Source organism: Clinocottus analis, unplaced genomic scaffold (assembly GCF_023055335.1).
Source record: "Clinocottus analis isolate CAN_PGR_092001 unplaced genomic scaffold, fCliAna1.0.p SCAF_14, whole genome shotgun sequence".
In the NCBI taxonomy this organism is placed as follows: Eukaryota; Metazoa; Chordata; class Actinopteri; order Perciformes; family Cottidae; genus Clinocottus; species Clinocottus analis.
In genome coordinates, this window is record NW_027175865.1 from 12,756,980 (window position 1) to 12,782,059 (window position 25,080).

General features: G+C 40.0%; 1 protein-coding gene across 1 annotated transcript in view; it reads right to left on the minus strand.

Moving 5' to 3' along the window:
* Nucleotides 1–25,080, minus strand: part of csmd2 (CUB and Sushi multiple domains 2) — a 209,189-nt gene that overhangs the window by 101,209 nt on the left and 82,900 nt on the right. Inside the window, exons 6-12 of the mRNA XM_068576332.1 lie at nucleotides 13,105–13,217; nucleotides 11,051–11,128; nucleotides 9,516–9,603; nucleotides 8,305–8,429; nucleotides 4,790–4,911; nucleotides 2,396–2,499; nucleotides 331–443 (exon numbers count right to left, since the gene is read on the minus strand). Of these exons, the coding sequence (XP_068432433.1) occupies nucleotides 331–443; nucleotides 2,396–2,499; nucleotides 4,790–4,911; nucleotides 8,305–8,429; nucleotides 9,516–9,603; nucleotides 11,051–11,128; nucleotides 13,105–13,217 (743 nt within the window). The remainder of the gene's footprint in view (nucleotides 1–330; nucleotides 444–2,395; nucleotides 2,500–4,789; nucleotides 4,912–8,304; nucleotides 8,430–9,515; nucleotides 9,604–11,050; nucleotides 11,129–13,104; nucleotides 13,218–25,080) is intronic.

The following is a 25,080-nucleotide window of genomic DNA, read 5'->3' on the forward strand; positions in this document are numbered from 1 at the left end:
AGCACATACACATTTTACGTCCCTATTATTTAATGACGCTATTAAAGGGTCGCTACAAAAGTCTTAGATAAGAGCATCTACGACCCCCTATGTTCCTCAAACTAAACTCATGATGCTCCACACAAGGACAATAATACAGGCAAACTATTTCAGTTTCCCAAGTTGTCAGCTTTGATCAATTAGTCGCAAGGCACACGGGGAACTGACCATCCAAAAAAAGACACGTCATTCTAGCCGAGACTCTCACAGAAAAACACACTTTTCTAAAATGCTGTCCGCAAGCTGGCACATCCCACAGACTGACAGTCACAAGTCTTGAATCGTCCTTACCTTCGTAGGACACCTTGAATCCCAGGGAGCCGCTGGTGTCGTCTGTTTTAAAGTTTAGCCACATCAGGTGACTTGTGCTAACCACGAGGTCTGGAGTGCTGGTTCCCGACAGCCTATAAAAAAGAAAGAGACAAGAAGACAGGTTCTTCTAAGAGTGTTGAGAACATTGTGTGCGTTGTGCAAGCTATAGTGCAACTGTAAAGTGTCTGTTGTGAAACCTGGATAAATTATTATAAGCAGTGTTTGCACTTACTGCAGCATTTGGTGTGACTTTAATAGCTAAAGGGCCTGTTTCTACTGCATCATTAAAAAAACTTCCACACGAGCAGAAAAAAACAACACCTGAAGTTATATATTAAACTATCTGACTTTTCTCATCAAAGAAAAGTGCTCTAAAATGGTTGCAGGCAATTCTAGACTCGGAAACCTTTCTTTTTACCCTAACCCTTTAATTCAAAACAGTTGGGGACAAGGAAGTGGAAAATGAAGACAAGATCAGTCAATGCCACAGAAGTAATTTAATCCCGTTTGAATAGTAATTCCCCCAACTCTAATTAGGAAGTGTATAGCTGTGGAGTAAGTGATTAGTGGATCTAATTTTAGTGATGGCATACAAAGGATGGTGGGAGTAGGGAAGGGGTGTCTGGATATGTTGGGTCTGCATTGTGTCCTCAACCGGCAGCCTTTTGGTAATTTGTGGTGAGTTTCTATGAATTTGTCTCTGAATAAGTGAGAGGAAAGATGCAATATGAAGTATATCCAAAGATTGTGGGGATTCAACCCTGCATTCCCCTGAGTTGAGTAACTCATTTTTCAGATGATGTATCGCCTGACTAATATAAGTACATAACTTATATTTTGTATAAATATATAATTACAGGTATGTACAATGTTATAGAGCGTCCAACTTAACATATTTGGTCAGTGTGTTGCAATTGACCTGCAAACCAACCACTGTCGACAACACTCCCCTTGTTTGAGAGCTGTTTGGTTCTCTATCTGCTCATGTAAATGATGTTCTTCCCACTCAAGGACATCCTTCCCCCAATGGGAAAAGCTTTGAGGTTGACTTGCCAAAGTGTTATCTTCCATTATCAAACTGTCAAAGCACAGTGTCTTTCAAGTGAAAGTGGATTTGATTGTCTGTGTCTCATTCCCTATTAACCACCATGCTTCTCATCTTGAAATTACACACAAAAAACACTTGCCCGCACCACTGATTTCCAACTATGGTAAAGACTAAATTAAACGGTGCAGATAGCTGCAGTATGTTCTCGAGTATTTACTCCAAAATGTTTCTGGTTTGTTTGTGTGCAAGAGTGCAATCTCAGTGGCAAAACTGCCCACTCTGCTTTCATATCATGGAGAGGGAGTCCAGAGGGCAGAGGGAGTCCTTAATTGAAAAGATTAGGTTGTTGTCTGTGTTTCTGTGCTGTGCAAGTAAATGCACAAGCATATTAAAGTAAGGAAAAGCTACCCTGAACAACAAACCCCTCCTCCACAAATCTCTCCCTCATTTATCTCCCACCTCCTTCCAGTTCCCGTCTCACATAAAAATTGATCTATAAAATCTTTATTAAGGTGGTAAATTTCAGCACAATTAATAACAACACCCTGTGAATTGTTATGGAGCATCTGCTAGCACAAACTCCATCAGGGGAATCAATATGCAGTTTGCAACGCTGAACCACATGGTTGTGATCTTGTTTTTAACATTGAAAAGAGTGATGATTGACAAGGTGGTACAGCATCTATTTTTCATGCACTACTGCATCAGGTGGTGATGAAATAAAAGAGAAACAGAACAACAGAGAGCAAAGGGCTGGAGGGCAAAGGGAAAAGGGAGGGATGCTGCCCGCTGCAGGGGAAGTGGATGAGGAGAAAAGGCAAGCGTGCCAACAGGAAGGTAGGAAGAGGAAAGAAAAAAGCACCGAATATGAATATGTGAGTGGCAAAACACATGAAAAAACCTGAAGGAGATATGTTGCAACGTAAAAGCCAGAAGAAGTTAGAGAACAAAGGGAAGATTAAAGGGAAGAACATAGAGGTTGAAAGAGTCACTCACACGTGGAAGATGGTCTTCTGGTCTCCCACCACCTGGCCGTCCCCCACCGTCAGGGTGTCATAGCCTCGCTCCAGGTCAAAATCCTCAAATGTCAGCTTGATCACCTAGACGACAGCACACATTGCCAAGACAACTGTAAACGGCAGATGCTTGAAAGCTCTTGACATCAGGTGCAGAGGAGAGACCCCTTCACATCTGCGACGGGCCATTCCTCTGCCCATCCATCCGTCTCTTTTGAGTGTTTGTCTGGCACAATTCCAGTGACACACATGTTATCAATATGCTCATTTTCCCTTAAATACTCACACACTTGTACTTCATTTTACGGTTTCCAATTACAACTCTTTCAGTTTGATGCGGCCACAGAGTTTGGTTGACGCTCGTGAGTGTATTTCGCTACATTAGACTTCCTATCTAGTAATTACTAAACCTCACCCACTAATCAAATATCTGATTGCCTGCCAGACGGTCTGCATGACCCCTACTAGCTGGCTCATCAAATCAGCAGGTTGCAGATGCCTCTGTGGCCTATCAGGCCAGACTCACAATGACTTTAAGCGCATGAGGAGATGTGTCAGGGAATTTAAGGTTATCCACAAGGTGAATATATAATCATAAAGGTGACACACAAGTTTTATAAGATTTATGAAGAGGATGTTAACAGTGAGGAAAAGGCAGACCTATTCACTTCATTTCTATGCTGCAGGTGGGCGCGTGGGAGAGAAGGTGGAACAAGGTAAGAGAATCAATAAGCATGCCCGAGCTGAAGGAAGCAAAGGGGCAACTCTAATAAAGACAGACAGACAAATACGGTTTGATCGTGATAATGCAAAATGTTGATACATAAGGATAAAACAGCAGGGTGATGTGGGATACTAAAATATAAATAAATATAAAGTAAATCACAAACTGTTTTTTATCTCCGGTTATAAATTGGCTGCCAATGATTTCCGCCAAATTCTTAATGTTTTCAGAGGGCTGAGAGAGCCAGGCCTAATGAAAAAGCTTATATAAATGCAAATTGCATTCTGTCCTATGTTAAACCCAGTGTCTAATGAAAATTGCTAAGATGGAGAGAAGAGATGGATGGTGTATAGGCAAAATAGGTCAGATCACTAGATAGAGTTTCACATCACAAACTCATCTCCCATCGGCAACAGGTGACGCAGGAAGTGAGGGTGGAATGAAAAAGAGTAGGAAAAAAAAGCACCGCAACCACATATATATATATATATATATATATATATATATATATATATATATATATATATATATATATATATATATATATATATATATATATATAATATTGTTTGTCATGTCTGACATTTTGGTTGTTTCAGTAAAGAGACCCCAGTGTCCCTGACAGTGACAGATAAACACTTAAATGATTGCCTACAAAAAAGCAGCTTCAGGACATACCGAAGAAGCGACACTCGACAAGAACCCACATTAGTCATGATGGCACGAGGCTGCATTTAGGTCTTGAAGAGCACAGTCACGTCCTACCCACATCCCTTTGCAGTCTCCTGCCTGACCTAACGTCTCCTCTGGCTGGGCCTATGCGGACGGGCAGGAATGTAAGCCATCTCTAAACAGAAAGAACTGCCTCGCTCCATCATCATCTGCACCAGACAACACGGCGAGAGAGAGCCAAAAGTACCGTTGCCTGTTTCAGCAAGCTGCCTGCCAGCGTGGTATACGCAGAGGTGTCTATAAGCGTGTGTGTTTGTACCAACGCAAACGTAGGCTGGGGTTGGGAACTTGCAGATGGTATCTGACGACCCCACCTGCCTTGACTCTCACCTCACATGGCTTCTACTTAACTCGGCAAAGTGCAATAAGAGAACATATTTGTAAAGCTATTTTGTTGGAGTTCAGAGAAGGATATTTGGCAAGAGAGCAGCTGGGTGGCCTTGAACACAACTCCAAAGTCAATAGTCTGAACAGAATGGCGTTGACACTTTCATGATACCCTCCAAGCACGCGCTCAAATCCATTCCATTCCATTTTTACTCTTTTCTCCTCTTCCTCGCCACAGGTAAGTCTAACCACTCTCTTGATCTTCTGTTGGATCATTTACACTATTCTCCCGCACCTCTTTAATTTCCTGTGTCCCACATTTGTCTATGGGAGAGCTTCAGTCACATGGTGTGCTCAACATTTCCCAAAATGTCCTGTAGCAATTATCAAAAGTATAAAGGGAGTCATGTGTGTCAAAGAAGAGCTTCCTTTGGAGTTCTCTGTTGCACCAGTCACCTGCTTTTCAGTTTGCTGGCAGCTAAACACGCCACTTAAAACACTGCTGGAAACAGGCAATTACAGTTGCAAAGCTAAATTAGAGCACTGCGCTGTTGCTTAACCTTACTAGATCCCACATTCAATGACTTTTACCTTAGATGTGTCTGAGGCTGTGATGAGCCAGGTGCAGTTGGCATTGTTGTCATACTGGACCGGGTAGTTTGGAGATGTGATGACACCACTGGGTCCTCTCATCTGTCCTCCACACATTGGTGCTGCAAAGGAAGACACAGAAAGTGGCAAGTGTTTAGTCTTTGACAGTTTATACGCACACACATTCTCATTTATAAACTATGAAAGACGTAGCATCCGTCAAACCAAAGTCATTATGCTGTTTGACTACTAGTCATACCTCAACGACCTCAGCCTCTACCTGTTAAGGTTTCCTATTACTTTTACGTCATTTGACTTTGTGCCTTGTGTAGTCGTTGTTGTGGGGTGTTGTTTTAGATTTTCTGGAGCAAAAAAAAATAGTTCAAGCCTCCCAACTCAATCTTGACAAAATTACATGGACAACCTATTAAAGAGAAGCCTAATGAGCAGAAATGCCAAATGTGTTCAGTTCAAAATGCGTTTGGTTACCTTGAGGTTTCTTCAGTGTTCCTATTTAAACTGTAAACAAGCGTCCGCTTTGAGAGTTAAAGCTGTTTGGCTTGGCAATGATAATTGTCCTTTTTTTCTTGTTAAACCAGCATCAACTCCTATGCATCCTTTAAACACTTGACTTGCCAATTTAGTATGGCACCATGGATAATGAAAGACTAATGAAAGACCCAAACAAACCCATACATCCCAAAGGATATAGCCTACACTGGGGAATACGTATCAGGGAAGAATAACACAAAGAATGTGACATCCGACTGTGTCTATTATTCTCTGCTATAGTTAAATGTCATTAATATATTCAGTATGTGGGTCCTGCCCAAGTACAGCATAGGAGACTGTATCCTACTGTATCATAGAAAATAAATACCTGAATCAAAACACAAATTGAGTATTGCACGTAATATTCTCATTAAAAAGAGTTGCGCAGTTAGCAAAGCTTTAAAGGACGGTGTGACTTTTTGTTTGGGGGCCCGAGGGTGTCTACATGGCAGAACTGTTAAACACCCCTTTAATTTAAAGCAGAATTTCTAATGAGTACTTTAAGGAAAGTCAGTGTGTACGTGTGTACATATGTGGGGATAACCTGAAAGTGTTTGAAAAGAGCCTGAACCAACTACCCCAATTTAATGAGTTATGTCTGAGATAGGTCCTACGGGTGTTCAATACCCACTCAGTGGCTCCACCCCTCTCCTACCAAATCACCCCTATTAAAATGTAAAGAGAACTTTGGCGAAGTTAAAGGGAAAATAAAGTAATTAATGTGAGCTGTGCTGACAGTTAGGGTGACCTTAACAAAATAAAGCAGCAGAGGCATTCCACTGAAACTATCATATCCCCTCCTATCTTTTCTAGTTTTCATCATCGTGCCTGATACACCCACACCCTGTTTGATCAGTGACAGACATGAAAGTGTATCAGGAACATGAATGCAAAGAGAACCGTGGATTTCATGTCAGGTAAATGAATTTGTAGCCCTAAGTTTTTTATTTTTTTCTGCAGTAATGATAGGGATGTAGAATTTAATGATGACTAATTCTAATTTAGGATACAGATATTACGTTATTCCTGGATGATGTTTAATCTCCATTGAAGTAGAACAAAGGCGCGGTATCAAAAGTTAAATGAGGATGATGGAATGAGATATTCTTAAAGGGCACTTTCACTGACGTTATTCTCTCAAGCTTTACATAACAAAGAACCTATTAAATGTGATACTGAGGCCTGCATTCAAAAAGGCATGATTACTTCTCTGTTTTCTTTCCCGGTTCAAAGAAGAAGATGACACAAATGTGGGACAAGGCCTTCATTACAGAAATGCAGATGGCATACAGTATCTTAGATAGACAAATATCTATCAGCCCTCACCCATATAACCCTTCTGAGAGCATACAGCCCACTCCTTAGTGCTCTAAAACAACGTTGGTACGAAGCTGAATTAGTCCAAGAAGAAAGACACAAATAGAGGTACCTGTGGAAAGCTGGACTCTTAAGAACGTATGATTAAAAGGTACGTATGAATAACAACGACGGCATAAAGCTGACGTTAAATTGGATGCTGCAGGTGATTACATGAGACATGTCAATCAGAGAATAGGGTGTTCAAAGGCACTAATGGGCAAACTGGTACAATAACGACTAATGCTGGAGATCCTGAACTACAAAATCCTGCTATGGTTGGCTAGTAGCTGACTTTGCTGTTTAAATTAGGAATGAGTGAGATTACATTACATTTAAGATAAAAGGATTAGAAGCTTGAGATGCAAGACTGGAGTTGGAGTTGAGAGACGACGTGAACAACTGTGTTTATACCGTAGCCAGTTTACGAGCAAATTTTTAAACCAATGAAAAGCAAAATCATTGCTAGACGACAGCAAGTGGGTTCTGAGATCACACCATTTTGTGTGTGTATATATATATATATATATATATATATATATATATATAAATAATGATGGAGCATTACCTGCTGTCATATAATTTAAAACAATGGCGTTGGTGCTGAACAGGTGCTGTAAAGCGCATTTTTACAACATGTTCACTGAAACAGCTGCTCGCTGCGGCCAGATCTGTGAAGCAGAGGGCTCCCTTCATGTTCACATTGTTTCCACATTGTCACTTTAAACAATGCAATATAACATAGCGATTTGGAGGCTTTTTCTTGTTGTCCTTTCCCAAATGTCTCCTCAACTGTTTATTTAACAAGACATTGCTTGTGATGGTGGACCACGCAGAATTTAATCTACAAAGGCCCTTTTGTTGTTTTTTGCTAACCTGAGCTGAGTCATGACAAACATGCAGCTTTGCACTGATCAAAGATATTGCATTTTATTATTTTGCTCTGCCCGAGTGCTTTTGGATTAATATTCACAATTAGAACTCTGTGAAATTGAGACCCGAGATGAATGCCTTAAAACATGTTGATATGCATTTTGTCATCTTCTAAAATAAATCATTTAAGTAAAGGCCAGTATGCTGAACATGTCTTATTCATTGGACATTTCGGGTACTATTGGGTTTTTTACATAGACCCTATAAGAGAACACTACCACTAGGTTAAATATGAATAAGACATGCTCCAATGAATACACTTTACAAGTCAGATACCCATCAATTCAACCAATTATTCTACACAAAAAAAAGTAAAAAATCAAATCAACTCCGATTAATTCAGTTCACTGAGGCTAAAAACTGAAATTGAGGTGCACATGAGCATCAGGAACACCAATCTGACCACTTGGCCTGTCACAAAATGGTCAGAAGTGAGGAAGATATAACTGATGGGCAGCGTTATGCCAGCAGTGCTCAACAGCAGGAAGCAAAAGGATGCCGGCCAGAGGTCAAAGTCAGGGCAATACAATGACAAATACTAAATGAACTGAGCATCTGCACGTAGACAGCACAGTCACAAGCAAACATCAGTTTGAAAATAGAAATGTCAGTCACATTTAGACGACCACCATTACGCTTGTTCATAGATGGATAAGCAACACGTCCATCCTTACCTCTGCATATGGGCCGATCGTCACTCCAGCCAACATAGCTGTCCGTCACTCGGAGACAACTGATGCTCTTTGAGCCCTGCAGTTCATAACCCTCGTCGCAGGAGAAATGCACAGTGGCTCCTCGCCTGTAGTCAGATTGCATAGAAACACATCAGCACACAATTCTGTCAAAATGACCTTTTAGCAGTGCACATGAGCTGGGAGTACAACGAAAGAAAAAGATGTTTACTGCTGACAAAGAGAATAAATATTTTCTAAAACTCCCCGGGTGTGATTTCCAAAAGTGCTGCTTAGTGGGAGGCATATGTTACCCATTTATCTGTGTTACAGTTGACCACTGATAGAGACAATAGCTCTCACGGGAATGCAACTCCATAATCTCACCAGTAATATGTCCATGCCACAGAGGAAGCCTATTAGTGTGCAGTGGCTCAATTGGAAGGGTATTTGTTTTAGTGTTCACATTTCACACTTCAGAATTGTTGCAGTGGCTTTATGGGGCATGCCATTGGGTAATGTGATTTGTGCTCAAGCACATTTTAAGATCCAGTCCCTGATTGTTGTAGCACCCAGTAGTTTCCTCCCAGCTCACCGTTGATTCAATCTCAACTATGAACAGTTAAGATCACCAATACTGTACTGGGAGATCATTTGGGAATTAATTTGCAACTGTATTTAAAACCGCACAATGTCAAAACTGTGGCATTTCTGACACATTGATTAATGAGCGTCGTCCCATTAATATAACGGTTAACTTTCCTTCTCTACTTTGCAGAGAAATTGGAAGTGGAACTAATTAAACCCTGATATGAAACACAAGACACATTAACATTAAATGTTGAACAAAACTGGAACAATAAAATGTCACAGAGCACGCCAATACCCAATTAAGCATCAGACATTAAATTATAAAACTCAGAACCTTGTGTTAAAGCTACTTATTTGAAGTAGCATTGCAAGACAAAAGTCGCAGAGATTTTTTTTCAGAATTTTTCAGAAACCATAAAAGCTTATGCTCCGAAGCCCCAGCCAGTATTGCTAATATTATTATTAAATGACTTAATAGGGTAATAATTTGTCTCAAAGCATGGCAATTTATAGAAACCTGATAACCAGATTTTCTAACCAAATGTATTGTCTATCAGTCACATAGTGTCAATCAGCCGGTTCTTGTTCAGCTATTGCCACCTAATTAACTTCACCACTCTTACCTGAAGTCTGTGCCTTTTCTTTTCCCTCGATCAGGGATCCCCGGGTCTGGACACATGTTGTGTCCCTGTGCGACACCCATCTGAGACACTAATGGGAGAATGGGAAAATGAGATTAAAGATTGTCTAACAAAAGAAAGTCTTTAAAAAATAGTTTACTCTAAAAAAAAAACAGAAAAAAAAAAACATGTTGATGCATTACGGAAGATTTCCACTCATATGACCATGCCTATGTGTTTTCACTGGCTGGTTGCACTACAATTACCTGGCCATTGTGAACATGATAAATGGGGGGCAGTCCTTTAACCACAACCCAATTTTAGAGAGGAAATATTGGACTTTTATGTGACATCACGTGTTGCCTGGGTTGTTCATGTTTGGCTAGGTGTCTTTGCAAAATGTCTTTACAAGCATGGTTACCATACGAGGAGAAACAATCTGAGAACGAATATTGAGGCTTATTGTCATGCATGTATTTGTTGTTTTCTTTCTGCCCTCTGCTGGCCAATAGTCCTTTTATCATTACAGAAGAAATGTAAAGAAAATATTGATATTTGATATTAATTAAATTGATATTTACCTTGCACTAGATTTGCGCACATCAGTTAATTCGGCATAAACCTTTACCGTTTTTGGTGGTGCTCTGTTTATTCATGTCACGGGGTGGAAAAACGTAGAAGGATAAGAGCCAGAAGGGGTCAAATACACTTGGCCAACCCGGAAAGCCCAACTGACTGACTGGGAGGGGTCAAAGGTTTGCAGGGGCAAACCAACGTGACACCTGCTTATTGGCCAGGATCCCAGTTTGAGGCGAGACAGCAATGAATGTTAAACAGCTGCTGTCAGCAGAGGTGATTCAATTGAATGTATTTATACAGACTTTTCTAGACTTGTGTAGCCTAAAAGAACTTTACAGATGCAGTGGGGGGAAAATATCAAAGTACTCGAAAATACATTTTCCATAATGTGTTTAAGTTTTGATTGAGGCCAACGGGCAGTGGAATTATGTAAAATAAAATTAAGTAGGGGAGACAAAGAACTTTAAAGTGGAAGCAGGTGAAGTGAAAATAAATAGCATAAAAGCAATGCAAATTAAAGGAAAGAACAAAAAAGTTAACTTTTTGAGAGACGTACAGAACAAAAGCATAAAGTTGGAGGTAGAAGTGAATAAATGTAATTCTAAACGGCCTTGCGGCAGGATTATCATCAAGGCATCTCTGTTTTCTGTTCTGCAGCTTTTTTTGTTCTGCAATGTTCTTAAATCCTTTGACATCCCTCTGTGTCACTTTAGTCAGGTGACTTATCGCTGTTAAGTTGTTAATGTTAGAGATGTTCAAATAAAGCTGAACGACAGAACAAGAGAAAGGAAGACACTACCGTGATGCTACCAGGTAATTATCCGTCCACATTTATGTGTTGAAGTTTTCTTTAAACTTGGATTTGGTCGAGTGATTTTTCTCCTGAGTTTACTTCGGGGACATTGCACTAAGTGAAACTATTCCTGTCACAAAGTTGACTCTTAAGGTTTGCAACTTACACACTGATATCTTGTGATGGTTGTCTTTGCTCGGCAACATCTTCACACCTCGAGACTTAAGTTCAGTCATCTTCTTCACTATGGACGACAACAAAGCAGAGAGACATATAAGACAGCAGCAAGTGCAATAATGACGCCCACACATTTCGGCAGAGCCTAAAGATTTGCAGCCGATAAAGTATACAATACAAAAGTTTCCATAAACCATTGCCTACACCCACCCCGACATGTTTACAGCAGTTTTAACAAAGTAAATGAACAACAATACTTTTCAAAGAAGAAAATAACTGAACTTTTATCAACAATAAAACTAAACTTTTCCACCATACAATGATCTATATCAAAGCATGCTATATGTAATGTTAGTCCATAAATATTATACATGTAATGTACATTTACGAAGAGAGCTTAGCAATGTATGATATCTTTGGATAAAAAGGTTCAAGGAATACCATTACACTATGAGGATGAGAGGACAAAACCACGTCATACAATTTAAGTTTTATAGAATAAATATAAGTAAATGATTGCATTTTATGATAATTGTGGAGAAAACAAAACAAAACAAAGCCATCAGAGCAAAGTAGGAGAATCATCTCAATGCATACTTACTCACATATTTTAAAAACAGCATCAGCATTGTCTCTGCAACCATTTCCACTCATCCTATTAAATTACTTTGACGCTTCCTGACAATGGCATGAATGTGTTTTATTTCTTCCCCAGTTTTAGCTGCATTCTGTTTCAAAGCCAATCCGACTTGTGTGTCAAAACGTCTGTTCATTATGCGTCTGGACTACAAATCACAATACAGAATTGTTTTCAGATTTGTTAGAAGAAGAGAAATGAATGTTTCAAAGCTATCAAGGGCAGGATTTGATTCGATGTGGATGAGTCCTGTGCCACATAAAATGAAAGAACAGAAGAATAAAATAAGAAGAAAAAAAACAGAGCGAGAAGTCTTTACATTATTCTAACTGCTGCTGTGGAACTGTAATGATGGAAAAGGCTGGTAGGAGATGGAAGAATGTTTAATCTAATTAAAGTATTAGCCTTCAATTTCTCTCTGATCTTCTAAACATGTTTATCTAAAATTGAACCTGTAAACCAGATGAACCCACTCTTGCTCTCCCTGTCTCTCTCAGTTCTCTCTCTTCTTATTCTCGTCTCATCATCTCTGAGATTTCCAGCAGATAGCTGGAGGTGAGGTCCTTAGAGATCACCTTTTTTGTGGATGAACTAATCATTTTTCTCTGCTCATTCCTTCTCAAAGTTGATCCTTCAACCTAGAATGGATGCACAGGAGAGACAATATTTTGTCTGTGTGTGTCTGTGTGTGCGTATGTGTGTGTGTGTGTGTGTGTGTGTGTGTGTGTGTGTGTGTGTGTGTGTGGCGCAATAACAATAAGTCTTCAAGTCCTGAAAGAAACTATTAGTTTTATGCCGAAATAATTTCACATGCTGCACGTTTTATTTAAAAGGATACAAATCTTAAATTGAGGCAGCTCATATTTCAGGAAATGTAAGCTTATTTGCACATTTAATTATCTCTGTCTACCATCTTATTTTCTGAATTGGAACATATAACATGTGGATGTCTTTCCTGCTCATTTTGTATTAACAGTGGTGCGAAATAAAAGACATTGAGGTCTCATCTGGTAACCCGTCATTTCCGTAAAAGCGACAATGGGCTCAGAAAATTTCATGGCCCTTTAAGATAATGAGATATGTTTAGGAAACTTCATAAGTTTATTATAATAGCTCATAATGGGATGGTTAGCCATATGGGAAGAACAAATATGTTTCATTTCAGGGATGTTTTTGACAAGACCTTTGTTATTCCTTGCAAACAAATGAAAAATGAAATTCAGATTTTGGCACGAGGGAAAAGTTCAGTTGGTCAGCATTAAGAGTCATCCTTAAGGGACCAAGAATATCTGAATCAACTATCATGAAAATCCATCTTTTTTGCTGATCCCTGTGTAAAAAGTGAAACCTGGCACACATTAATAATGATGGTTCTTTTGTAATATCAAAACCTCTCTTTATCTCACCTTGGTACTGAGCGCTGAAACCTCTCAGCTTGTGGTTGCCATCAGAGGTGAAGTGAAGCCGAAGCCAATTCTTGCTGCTAATGATGGGTGAGGGAAGGTTGGGGCCAGTGAACCTGTAGACACAGAAATGGACAGAAGAGTGCCTTTGATTATTAACATTTTACCACGTGACTGTTTTAATAAGCACATGTGACGGAAGCAGATCGCAAACTGCAGTATTTAGCATATCTCGTACATTCGTAGATGCTAAGGTTAAAAGCTATATACCAGTGTCAGCTGTAGCATCAGGCTAAGCACTCATGGAGACAATGTGTCCCTAATGACAAGTTAACTTCATATAATATAGCTTTAATAAATCATGAGCTTGATTTGGTTGGTGATTATAGAATGACATTATTAATGTATTAGACTGAAGATAATTGCTGCTCTGCCAAAAGCACGCCGTCTCTGTTCAGCTGGCCAGCATGGTCGAGTCTAGACAATGTCACTTATTGTTGGTGCAATCCCAACAGAACTATGACTTTGTGCCACGGCTGACCATTTGAGGGCCACTTTTGCATGTGATTAGCTTTGGTATCAGCAGATTAACTGGTTATCGGCTTTTCCTGCTCCAAATTATCGTTATTATATTAGCCTACACAAATCCTGGTTGAGCGTTATCTTTTGAAAGACCCGAGTCTGTTTTGGGATAATCTCAATGTCACTTTTTTGATTGAATTATGTAATTGTTATTTTGTTTGGTATATCCCGCTGTATGACCAACTGTAACTCTTACAAAAGTATTTTCAGTCTCATCTTTTCATCAATCAACTTCCGTTGAGGACTCACGCTTGCGTATGCTTATGTTTTGTGCCATATTGTTTATGTAGTATTATGTAATCCATCACATTTCCAATAAAGTCAAGTCCAATGGCAGACTCTACATTATTGAGGCTGGCAGAACCTGATATAGTCTCTCCGGTAATTGTCTTGTTTGTTGATGGTAATTATACTAATGTTTCAAAATGAACGTGGCCTTGACTAAGATATGTTAAAATGTTACACCTTAAAGATCTATTAAGGGGAAGGTCTGGTACTAAAGCGAAACGATAATGTTAATGACTCTTAACCAAACCGTGGCCCAATAAAAAAATGGGAGCGGAAAGATCACCATTGGCATTTGCAGGGAAAGGACAGTCCTTTTACTGCTTGGAAAAAAGCAACAGTGAGTTATACTTCACACACACTTATAGTGTTTCCTGATCTGTATGCTAATGAGGCATGTTGCTTACCAGGCACTTCTTCAGTTGATAAAGCCAAAATCATTTGGGGACACAATCTTCTATCTTGAGACACACTTTCATGAACACACTCATTCATATACAGACAGTACACGCACCCATATGCTCGGGCACACATTACCACAAGTGCGTACAAAAATTCCAATTGCTCATCTGTAAATTACATTTCCCTAACTGTGTCCACCTCACCCCCCCCCCACCTACATATCTTCTCCACTCTTGAGAGAAGATTTGTACTGAGATACACCTCCAACCAGCTCTCATTAAAACCACTGGGAGAGGGGGACTGACAGCTAAACAGAAAGGAAAGTGAAAATGTGATCAAATAATGCAATCAATCAGAGAAATAGACTGGAAAGAGGCATATTTTGCAAGCTAATAATTTTTCTTCTTTGGATGCAAAAATATTGTTTCCCTACTGATGCGGCAGATACAAAAGAATAAAACAGCTATGAGCACACTGCTGCAACAAATAAAGACAAGGATCCACTATGAGGAGACATCTTAGTCCAGTGAGAGTGTTTGGTTGAGATATGTGACTGACTACTGTGTAGAGCTCTCCGAGGATCATTTAAAAACATGTGGGTGTCTAGATGTCGACAGAATTAGCCTTGATTTTGATGAAAACAGCACAACTAGTTTATGGGGTATACTCTTGCTGCAGTAGCGCCTCAGATTCAATAGCTCGACCTATTAGTTAAGCTAAACACAAGTTTACTTGAAGGAATAGACACAGAAAGAGTGGAGACAATTTTTTTTAAAGAGTTTTGGGAAATAGGCCGGACCAATTCCACCGGAGTACTGAGACAATGATTGAGTGGGAAAGAGAGATGGCATATCAAAATGTCAGTGATTTGGCTTTTTCAGCCACACTGCACGCAGACAGCAGGAAGATGGGACAGAGAGCAGAAAAGAGAGCATGCCACTGATTCAAATGGTGAGTTTCTCATGTCTCCCATGGCTGCTTTCAGGATGTAGAAGGTGTCAACAACTCAACCAGTTGAATTAAGCTTCACGAATCAAAAAGTTATGTTCAAGTCACAAAAGGTTAAGGTTGGCATCAGGAGCCCAGTTTAAGTTGACCCTGTCCGGATCAGCCAGGAAGGAGCTCCTTTTGATACTTAGTGTCTTGAGGAAAAGTAAAGCGATATTAGTGAAAAGTGTGGGTGTTTAGAGCGTATGCAAGGTATGCATGTGTAAGTGTTGATCACACATGTGTGTAATGTGGGTTGTATGCATATGCCACAGCCTCTGGGACATAGCTAACCTCTCATATTACCCTCTATTGGCTACACACAAACCACTTTTGCTACAACTAACAAGTAAATAACAGCTCTCTGTCTATGCACCAAGTGCCTTTAACATTCTACACAATGCATTCAAAGCAAAAACAATGACATGATTGGTACATGTCAACTAATATGCTTTACATGTTGAATTATGGATTCAATGAAACACTAGGTGGTCCATTTCCTTCACTGAACATTCATCATCAACTCCCCCTGACTCAAAGCTTCACCCTCCATCTAAATCCGACTGGATGGGAAAACAGGGCAAACCACGACAACCATATAATCATTATCCCACAACAACTCAATTACACACGCTCAGTCTTTATTGGCACTGTGTGCTCTTTGTTCTATACAGTATATGGGCATAATTATGTCAATGTGCTGAATTATTATATATTCCTTCATTTCAGGGCAGCCAGAGAGCTGCATGGCCTAATGAAAATCAGGCGGGAATGTGACGCCATGTTGTAAAACACTAGCCATGATTTACAACGGCAAGTGTGAGACTCATACAGAGAATCAGCATGCCTCAGGAGATGTTTCATCAGCTCAAGATGAAGTATGGAGGGATGGTGGAGAGAGGGCGGGGGGGTCATGTAGTGTCTGGCACATGTGCATTTGGAGTGGTGCGACGAGAATGGAGAGCGCCAGAATCCTCTTTGGCTGCAAGTACATAGCTGAGACAGCTCAAAATCATGGGCACTATATCTCAGAACAATGAATTACACTTTGATCCACATGTTCATAAAACCGCCTCAAATGACCAGAGCTAAGATTTGAATCAAACAAATCCCTGTTGAAGTTACTCTTGTCACTCAAAATGTCCCTTTGAAATAAAGGGCAATATGAGCTGGGATCAACTTTCATTTACACACAACTGGCAAGTTAAAGAGTGACTTAAGGATCTGATGAAATGCGGCAATGGCAGAAGATATGGAACTGATCTGTATGCCATTAAGGATTAGAGGATTAATACATGTAGGATGAGGGACAAACACATATAACTTGGACCAAGTGTCACCTCTGCCTTTCCCTGCTCACTCCTTCTTTTGCTGAAAACATTAAAGTTTAAGGTTGAACTTGACCATGAGGGAGCAACAGAAAAAGTCCTGAGCTGGCTGATGGAGGTCTCCTGAAGGGTATTGCGGCCATTTCTATAGTTCCTTTTTCACCTCACCCTATCACGCTCCCTCTCTCTGGCTGACCATATTAGATTTTATGCGGAATTGTCTTGAGAGTGCAGCGCTGAATCAGTTTCTATTTCCAGGCCCCAAAGCTCTCAGTCTGAGTCAGACTTTTGATGATTGTCCAAGAAATGTATTTTGGGCAAGGCAAGGTGAAAGAGGCAGCCAGTGGTGTTCTTGACTGAGGAGACTGAGCTGTGACCAACACAGCGACTCACAGCTTTCTGGAAAACAGCTTGGTTCTGATGGAGCTCTTTCGCCTCCATTGCATGTTATCAACATTTATACAAGACCTGAAATGGTTTCATGGTTACGCAACTTAATTGGCAACATCCAATTTTAAATGATCTGAAGTCAGATTTGCAAATCCTTGTCACTTTTTTGATTGAGGGTCTTAGGAATACACAAGACCGGCCAGAATACATTTCCACAACACTGGCATCGAGATCCGTTTCATACTGATGAGATGTGACTCATTAAATTGTTAATGCCTTTCAGGATTCTGAACAAAGGTCGTCGTCATAACGCAATTCAGCAACCCTTCCCGGTGGAATGGGTCTTTTCTTCTGCTCTATATGCATCGTTTAATGTCATCTGTTTTCTGTTCAAGGGGCGAAGGTGTCAAATTACCCAATGCATAATCAGTGATGGGCGGAGTGTAGGTGTCAAAGGTGACCAGCTCAACGTTAGGATCAAATGCTTGAAATCACCGCTCAGCGAGTTAATTCATTGTGATATAGCATCAGATGACCACATATGCGGCCACATGTGTGGGTGGTAGCATGCATGCGGTGGGTAACTTCTGGACGAAGAACGTCCCCATTAATTGCAGCTACTTATGTAGATCAATCAGAGCTCTGCTCAGTATGCAGGTCCTGGTTGCCTACAGCAGACCGGGGGTCACAGTGACTTTAAAGCCAAAACTTTCAGCATTTTAATGAGGCCATGTGAATTATAGCACTGGCCAGTTTTTCCAGATGTGCATGCAAGCTCGGAAACCACCACTACCAAACACATATGCAAATAGCAATACATTACATTCTCACTTTGACTGTCAGTGATACTCCCTAACACACACACACACACACACACACACACACACACACACACACACACACACACACACACACACACACACACACACACACACACACACACACACACACACACTCTCTCTCTCTCTCTCTCTCACTCCCCCCAGCCCTCTTCTCGGGTAAAACTAATCAGTGGGGAAGACCCTTAAGTCCAGGCAGTATTACAGTATGTGTGACCTTCATATGTGACCAAGACCAGACAAACACAAGGGGTTTGAATGAACCACCAGAGCCCCCCTGCTCCGAGCAACAGACAACACTCAACACCGGTCATTCATTTCTTTAACCAGAAACCACCCAGGCAGTAAAAACCATCAACCTTAAACTATAAGTTGAAGCCAACGTACTAAGAGAGGCCTTCAGGACAGTTATGTCTGGTGCGCAACAACATGGCCTGGTAGAGGTGGTTGATACCTTCACTGGCCGAGCCAGTGAAACTGCAGACCCATCAGAGTCATCATGCTTACTTTCCCCTTGGACTCCCTGGTCCAACAGAGCTAAAATGTCTGTTCCTCATCCTCTCTCAGCCCTCATGTATTATTCATAGGAGACCTCTGGCCCCATCAGAAAGCCTTGTTAAATCTTCTGAGGGATTCTTTTCTTCCTCTTCCCACAAATCATTTTCTGCCCTCACAGAACACATAATACAGACACTGATTGAAAGACATTTCCTTTGAGCAAGAACAACAAACCGGCTTTTTTTTCTTCTTTCTTTCTTTAAATTTCTTCAAGTCTATCTTAAAGTTTCCTACAAATGCACTTCGGTAAGTTATTTAAAAAAAAAATAGTGTCAATAAAGTATATCTATCCATCCATCCATCTTCAGCTGCTTATCCAGGGTCGGGTCGCAGTGTTGGCTTCTAACTCGCTCAGAACATTTTCCAGCTCATTCTGGGGGATCCTGAGGCGTTCCCGGGCCAGCCGGGAGATATAATCCCTCCAGAGTGTCCCGGGTCTTCCCCCAGGCCTCTTCCCAGTTGGACGTGCCTGAAAAAACTCTAATGGGAGGCGTCCAGGAGGCATCCGGATTAGATGCCCGGACCACCTCAGCTGACTCCTTTTGATACGAAGGAGTAGCGGCTCAACTCCAAGCTCCAACTTGATGTCCGAGCTCCTTAACCTATCTCTAGGGCTGAGCCCGGCCACCCTACAGAGGAAACTCATGTCGGCCGCTTGTATCCGTAACCTCGTTCTTTCGGTCACGAAAGTTTATCGCCACTGGTGAGAGTTTGAACTTAGACTGACCGGTAAATGGAGAGTCTACAGACCGGTACAGCACCTGTTTCACTACTGCAGCCGCACCGATCCGCCTGTTGATCTCCAGCTCTACCTTACCCTTACTAGTGAACAGGACCCTGAGACACTTGAACTCCTTATTAAGTATATGATAAAACCTATTTCAAGCTTAACTCTACGGGTATGACTGCTATTGGACTTCCTCTGATCGTATACACATGTCACAAGTCAGAAAAAAATATAAAGAGAATTTCTATGTTGTATGTTTTCCTTTACCAAAGAGTAATATAGAGTAGCCACACAGACATAAATATGTCAGGGACATCAGCATAATTTAGGTAATGGTCATGATATGTCACATTAACTGAGGGCTGTGTTGAGAAAGACTGTCAGGTTAATATAGGTTTAAATTAAGTCAGTCACAGTTCTGAAAATAAAATTTAGTTAAATTGGATTGCAATAAAAAAAAACTAAAGTTCAAATTCACCAAAGTAAAGCTCTTAGAAGTGACTGGAATAAACGTAAGACCAAACACAGGTGTGGAGTTGGCTTCAAAGGCTGAATACTAATTAATAGGGGATAGATTGGGGAATTAACCAAAAATAAACCACAGTAAAAAACAACAATCGGAGCAAAATGTTAACTTATTTTTTTCTCAAAACATTATCACTTTTGTAATTCATTTTAGAGATTATTAATATTTTAGGAACATAACAGTTCATTTGCCTAGTGTGTAGGAACAAATTGATTTTTGCGAAGTCATGCAAAACTGGAGATATGAGTACAAGCATGCCCTTCGGTTCAGTGAGGAGCCCAGTTGATAGTATTATGGGGAAAGTGACTTTCTGAAGTATTCTGAAAACAACCAAAAAGGCACACAGACAAGCCGATGACACGGGGCAGAAACATAAACTAAAGCAGCTCAATTCATGGAAGTAAAGAATTTAGTGCCACTCGTTCAGCAATTGATTCCAGTGTCAGCGTGATGAATTACTCTTCTTAAAAAAGTCAAGGTAGATCTAGGCAAAGTCACAGAGAGCAAAGCAATAGGACTAAACTGCTATCGAATGGACTGTGGAACAATGCTGATGAGGAAACCATACAGAGCCTAATGGCTTATATTATTGAATGTTTGCCTTTAACAAAATGACCCACACAGGCACAAAGGACTTGTTTGACTAAGATGAAGCTACTGACGAATACAGACAATGTCCAACCAGTGGCTGTGCTCGCCATTTTGCCCCTTTTGTTGGATTTCTCTCAAACGCAGCTTACAGTACAAGACACTTTGCTATCATCACCGAGCAAGGTTGCGGGACACACACACACACACACACACACAGCCTAAAACCCAAACACACAGACATACACGGCATCAATCACATCATAGAACTGAAAAAGAATATGTGTGCACCACTTCTCGATGGTGTGTAATCACCTGCGGGCGATATTGAATCTGTGTTTAAGGGGAGAGAAACTAATGAGTTTCCAAGGTCACTCTTAAAAGCGGCAGTGATAATTGAGTCTTCCCTGTGGATCTATCAAACACAACAATAAACAAATGCTTATAATATCCTACGGCCGTCTGCAAGGGCATCTTCCTTATCTATGACTGGAGGTTTGAGAAGAAATACAATTATTATTAAACAAATCCCTAAGGTTAAAACGTACAGTGACTGCATTTAGTAGGTATTACCCTAAACTAGTATGTCCCACTACCATCAAAGCTCTCTGAATGATTGTGACACCAGCGCTTCCAATGTTTAACCAGTTAGATTTCTCTCCCATATGGATTGTCGTGCTCTACAACTGTTCAGAAGCAAATGGCTTTTGTTAAACATCAATAATAAGACAAGAGCCAATATCTTCAATACAAGCACTGCAACCTGAGGTTTTTGGTGATATTGCTTTGACGCTTCATCCAAAGAAACCAAAAGCAACAAAATATTTTGACAATTAATACATTTTCTGTAAAAACTAGCTAGCCTGGCTCTGTCGAAAATGTAACCAGCACCTCCAAAGTGTATAAATTAACACAATGGCATCTATTTTGACTAAACCTCAAAGAGACAAAATGTAAAAATGACAAAGTGTATCGCTGGAAGCTTCTGCTGAACTAACCTCCAGTGAAACAGCAATTTGTTTTTATACTTAGTTTTTTTATGCCAGATATGCAAAAAAAGATTTAACATGTTAATTAGTCAGTTTCAGAAGTGATTGAAGGATGAATTTGTTACTTCTAACTGGAGCCAAGCTAACTGCTTTCCAGTTTCCATTCTTGCTGGAGCTTAAAATTTATGGAGCAGACATGAGTGCTATTGACTTTCTCATCTGATTCTTGGCAAGGAAGCAAATTAGTGTATTACCCAAACTCCACCTTCAGAGCAAATGTGGACATCTTAACTTGTTACCACTCCTGTTCAATTAGCCACAAACTCCTATACAAGCCACACACATAGCTTGACATGCTGACATGCATGGTTTTGGTCTCTTTTTTATGAATTATATGAAAATATATATCCTACGGCCAGAATTACTGTTGGTGCTACTGGCGCTAACAAATGATATTTTGAACACACTGAATTTCAGGGTTTTTATTTTAACCTGAATATTTTCCTCAAAACAAAAGCCTGCAGTTGACAATAGATGGGAGTTATTTACAGAAAAAGCCTCGTCCAAGTTAAAATTTTATAAAAATTAAAGATATTTTTTTCGAAAGAATCTATCAGGACATTTCCAAAAATATACTCAATAACTATTGTCACATCCCTAGTAGAAGGAAGTGGGGCTCTCACAAAGGTTACCACTTAAAGGCATCCCATATCAACTAAACAAACTATATAAACAGAAACAAAATATTGTGTTTTTTATTGTACAAAAACTAGTTATGTGTTTGATGGTGGTCTCACAAAGTTGTTGTACATGATGTTGTAAATATATCCTGGAGTTGCCAGAAGTATGTTGCATGAGCAACCACTTAAAGATAGCCGCTGTGTACATGGCATTGTTGTGTTGTTTAGGGATGTTCGCTATTAGAAATATATATTTGCAATCAAAGCAATTGAAATGATCAAAGCCTGCAACAATTTTCATTTGTTGAAATATTATTAAGAACTGGAGATTCAATATCAGTCAGGTTAAGGTGGACATCTATGCTTTGCTGGAGCAGTTATCTCTCTCCCTCCATGTTCATGTCTCTCTCTACCCCTCTGTGGATTGTATGTATGAGCTGTTAGTTTTTTAGGCCGAGTCTGAGATGACGCAGTATGTGAGCAGACAGGTGAAACCACGCTAATGATATTGAACCTGGCAACACTGTCAAATCCCCCAAACACATCCGGCACATTGTATTCCCTTGATACCAGAGCATCCTGAAATAACTCAATTGTTATGCTTCGTGAGAAGCATCTATGGGTTTTTTGCATGCATTTTGGTTTTAATTATTTGTGAAATGTGTATGATTGCAGGGTTTCTGACAGAAAAAGCGGATGTTTCAGATCTTTTGGCTAAGGCCCAATGCAGACTAGTGACATACTGATGGCAACACAAAGGTATGGGCCTATAGTTCCTGTGATAACAGTGACTGCAAGTTGATACTGTTAGCTTGTGATAGTTGCAAGAAAAAAAATACTTCCGACCTGCTGTTTTTCTATAGTGCTTTCATATTTTAACAAGCCTTTCAAACCAACAAGCCTTTTCACAAACCATTATATCCATGTTTCCAACCGAGCCACCCCACTGTTACTGTAGTTTTAAAAAAACTCTTCCAAAAACATCCTTAAGGCTTAAGCCTAGCAGAGGCTTCAAGGCATTTTCTTTTTTTCAAGATGTAAGGGAGTTTTTACTTTGAAAAAAACAATGTAAAATATAACCGAAAGTCTTTTACATTTACTTACTGCAAATGGCTACTGTCGGTTTGAAGAAATGCAAAACATATAGTATATCATTTTTAAAATTATGTTTGAGGTTCATAAGGTCATTAAACACATGCATGATTTAACAGGAGCCCATTACAGCAACTTACTGGCATTCATAAAACTAAATGGCTTATAAACTTCTGTTGCTGTACAATCTGCCCCTATGTGCACTTTTTATAATGGAGGCACTGAATAGTGCAAAGTCAGAATTTTCCCTTTTAAACAATAAGCCTCAAGGCTCCCACATATTAAAGGGTACCGTGCAGTACATAAAGGTCAACATAAAGTATAAAGCAAACTAATTAAATACGAGTGGGAAAAATATACAAAGTGATAACGACCATTAAAATCCAAATCCAAAGCAATTGAAGCATTTATTTTGAAAAGGCTACATGTGAGGACTCCAACAGGTTATTATGTAATTTGACCTCTTTTCTTCATCACCTGAACATCTGCTTGAATCAGCAGAGAACGAGTGTGAGAAAATAGAGTAGCAGAGGATTAATGACAAGCAGAGCCTTTTACCACAAGCAAATGCAATGTCTATACTTGCATAGCATTTTTTTAATTAATAGGCTACCATCCACACACCTCACATAATAAACCACAATGTACAACTACTATTTTAGCGCTTAAATCAACTGAAATGGTCTTCTTATGAACCAGTGTTGCTACTAGTCTCTTTATGATTCCTTACTCAAATTTGTTATCTTTTCAGTCGGACCCTAATAAGGCTGCCTGAACAGCAATAAATAACACTAAACTCTTTGTTGAGCCAGCGCTAAGTTCTCATCATGGACAAAATACCATAGATGTCTATTCATGGTGAGTGCACCTGCTTCAGGATCCAAAAGCTCCCCTTGATCCAAGGAGTGTAGTGTAGAGCAACTGAGGTTGCGATGATGCAGTTCAGGTGCTCATCCTTCATACCCACATTAGGGTTATTATTACCGAAACATAACACAAGTTCAACACCAAGCAACTAAATGAGCACACAGCACAAATTAAATAAATCCATATAACAATATAAGTTGTACTCTTAACCAAAACTCACTGAACTAAAAACCCAAAAAGACAACACAATAACTTAATTGTGTACAGTCATAACCTTAAAACATGTCTTACCTTTGATGTTTTTGTATTAAAGGTTGTGTGGCTATACTCCAACGTGAGACGATTCATCTCCTCTGTGTTCATTTGAGGCAAATTTACTCTGCTTTCTGAGGATACCATGTATATTCTTGTCCGCTCCTTCTAGCCCATGAGGAAACTATCGGCAGATTTTAAACTGGAGAGGAGTTGATTTGATTTTGGGTCTATCGTCCTTCTCAGCCTCTTTTCCAGTGTGTGTTGTGCTGCTTCAGTATCACTGTTGTGCCTACAGTGACCAAATCTTCCAAATAGATCACCCTTGAATGTTCCTGTTTGTGCTTGCAACTGCGTATGCAGATAGTTCTATTAAAAAAAAGAAGAAAAAAAGTGGCTTTCAGTTTTAGCCAACACAGCAGACACAGTAGTTACACACACTGGCTGCATACACATGAACCCTTTTCCCTGTAAGAAATAACCACTCAACTAACTCCTTTGCAAATCCTTGTTTTGGACTGGGTCCCACTAAGGACATGAGCCAATAGACAGAATACAGTTAGGTGTCAATGCCAAGATCTGTGAAGTAAAAGCCATCTACATTAGGATAATTACTTAACACAATCATGGCAGGAAGATAAATAACACATTGCTCAAGCAGCAAAGCTACAATGCCTCTCACATCTCCACTTGTGTATTACTCTGGCCTTGAGGCACAATTCAAGTGATTCTCTTTCAGATGGACAATCTATTTATGATAACAGTGTGATGCTAAAAGCCACTACAGGTGAAATTGTTTCTCCATGATTTTCTAATTGGTATCGCCTTCTCCCCCTTGTGTGAGAATGAAAAGTGATTTTCCCATTCAGACTGTGAAGCCACATGTC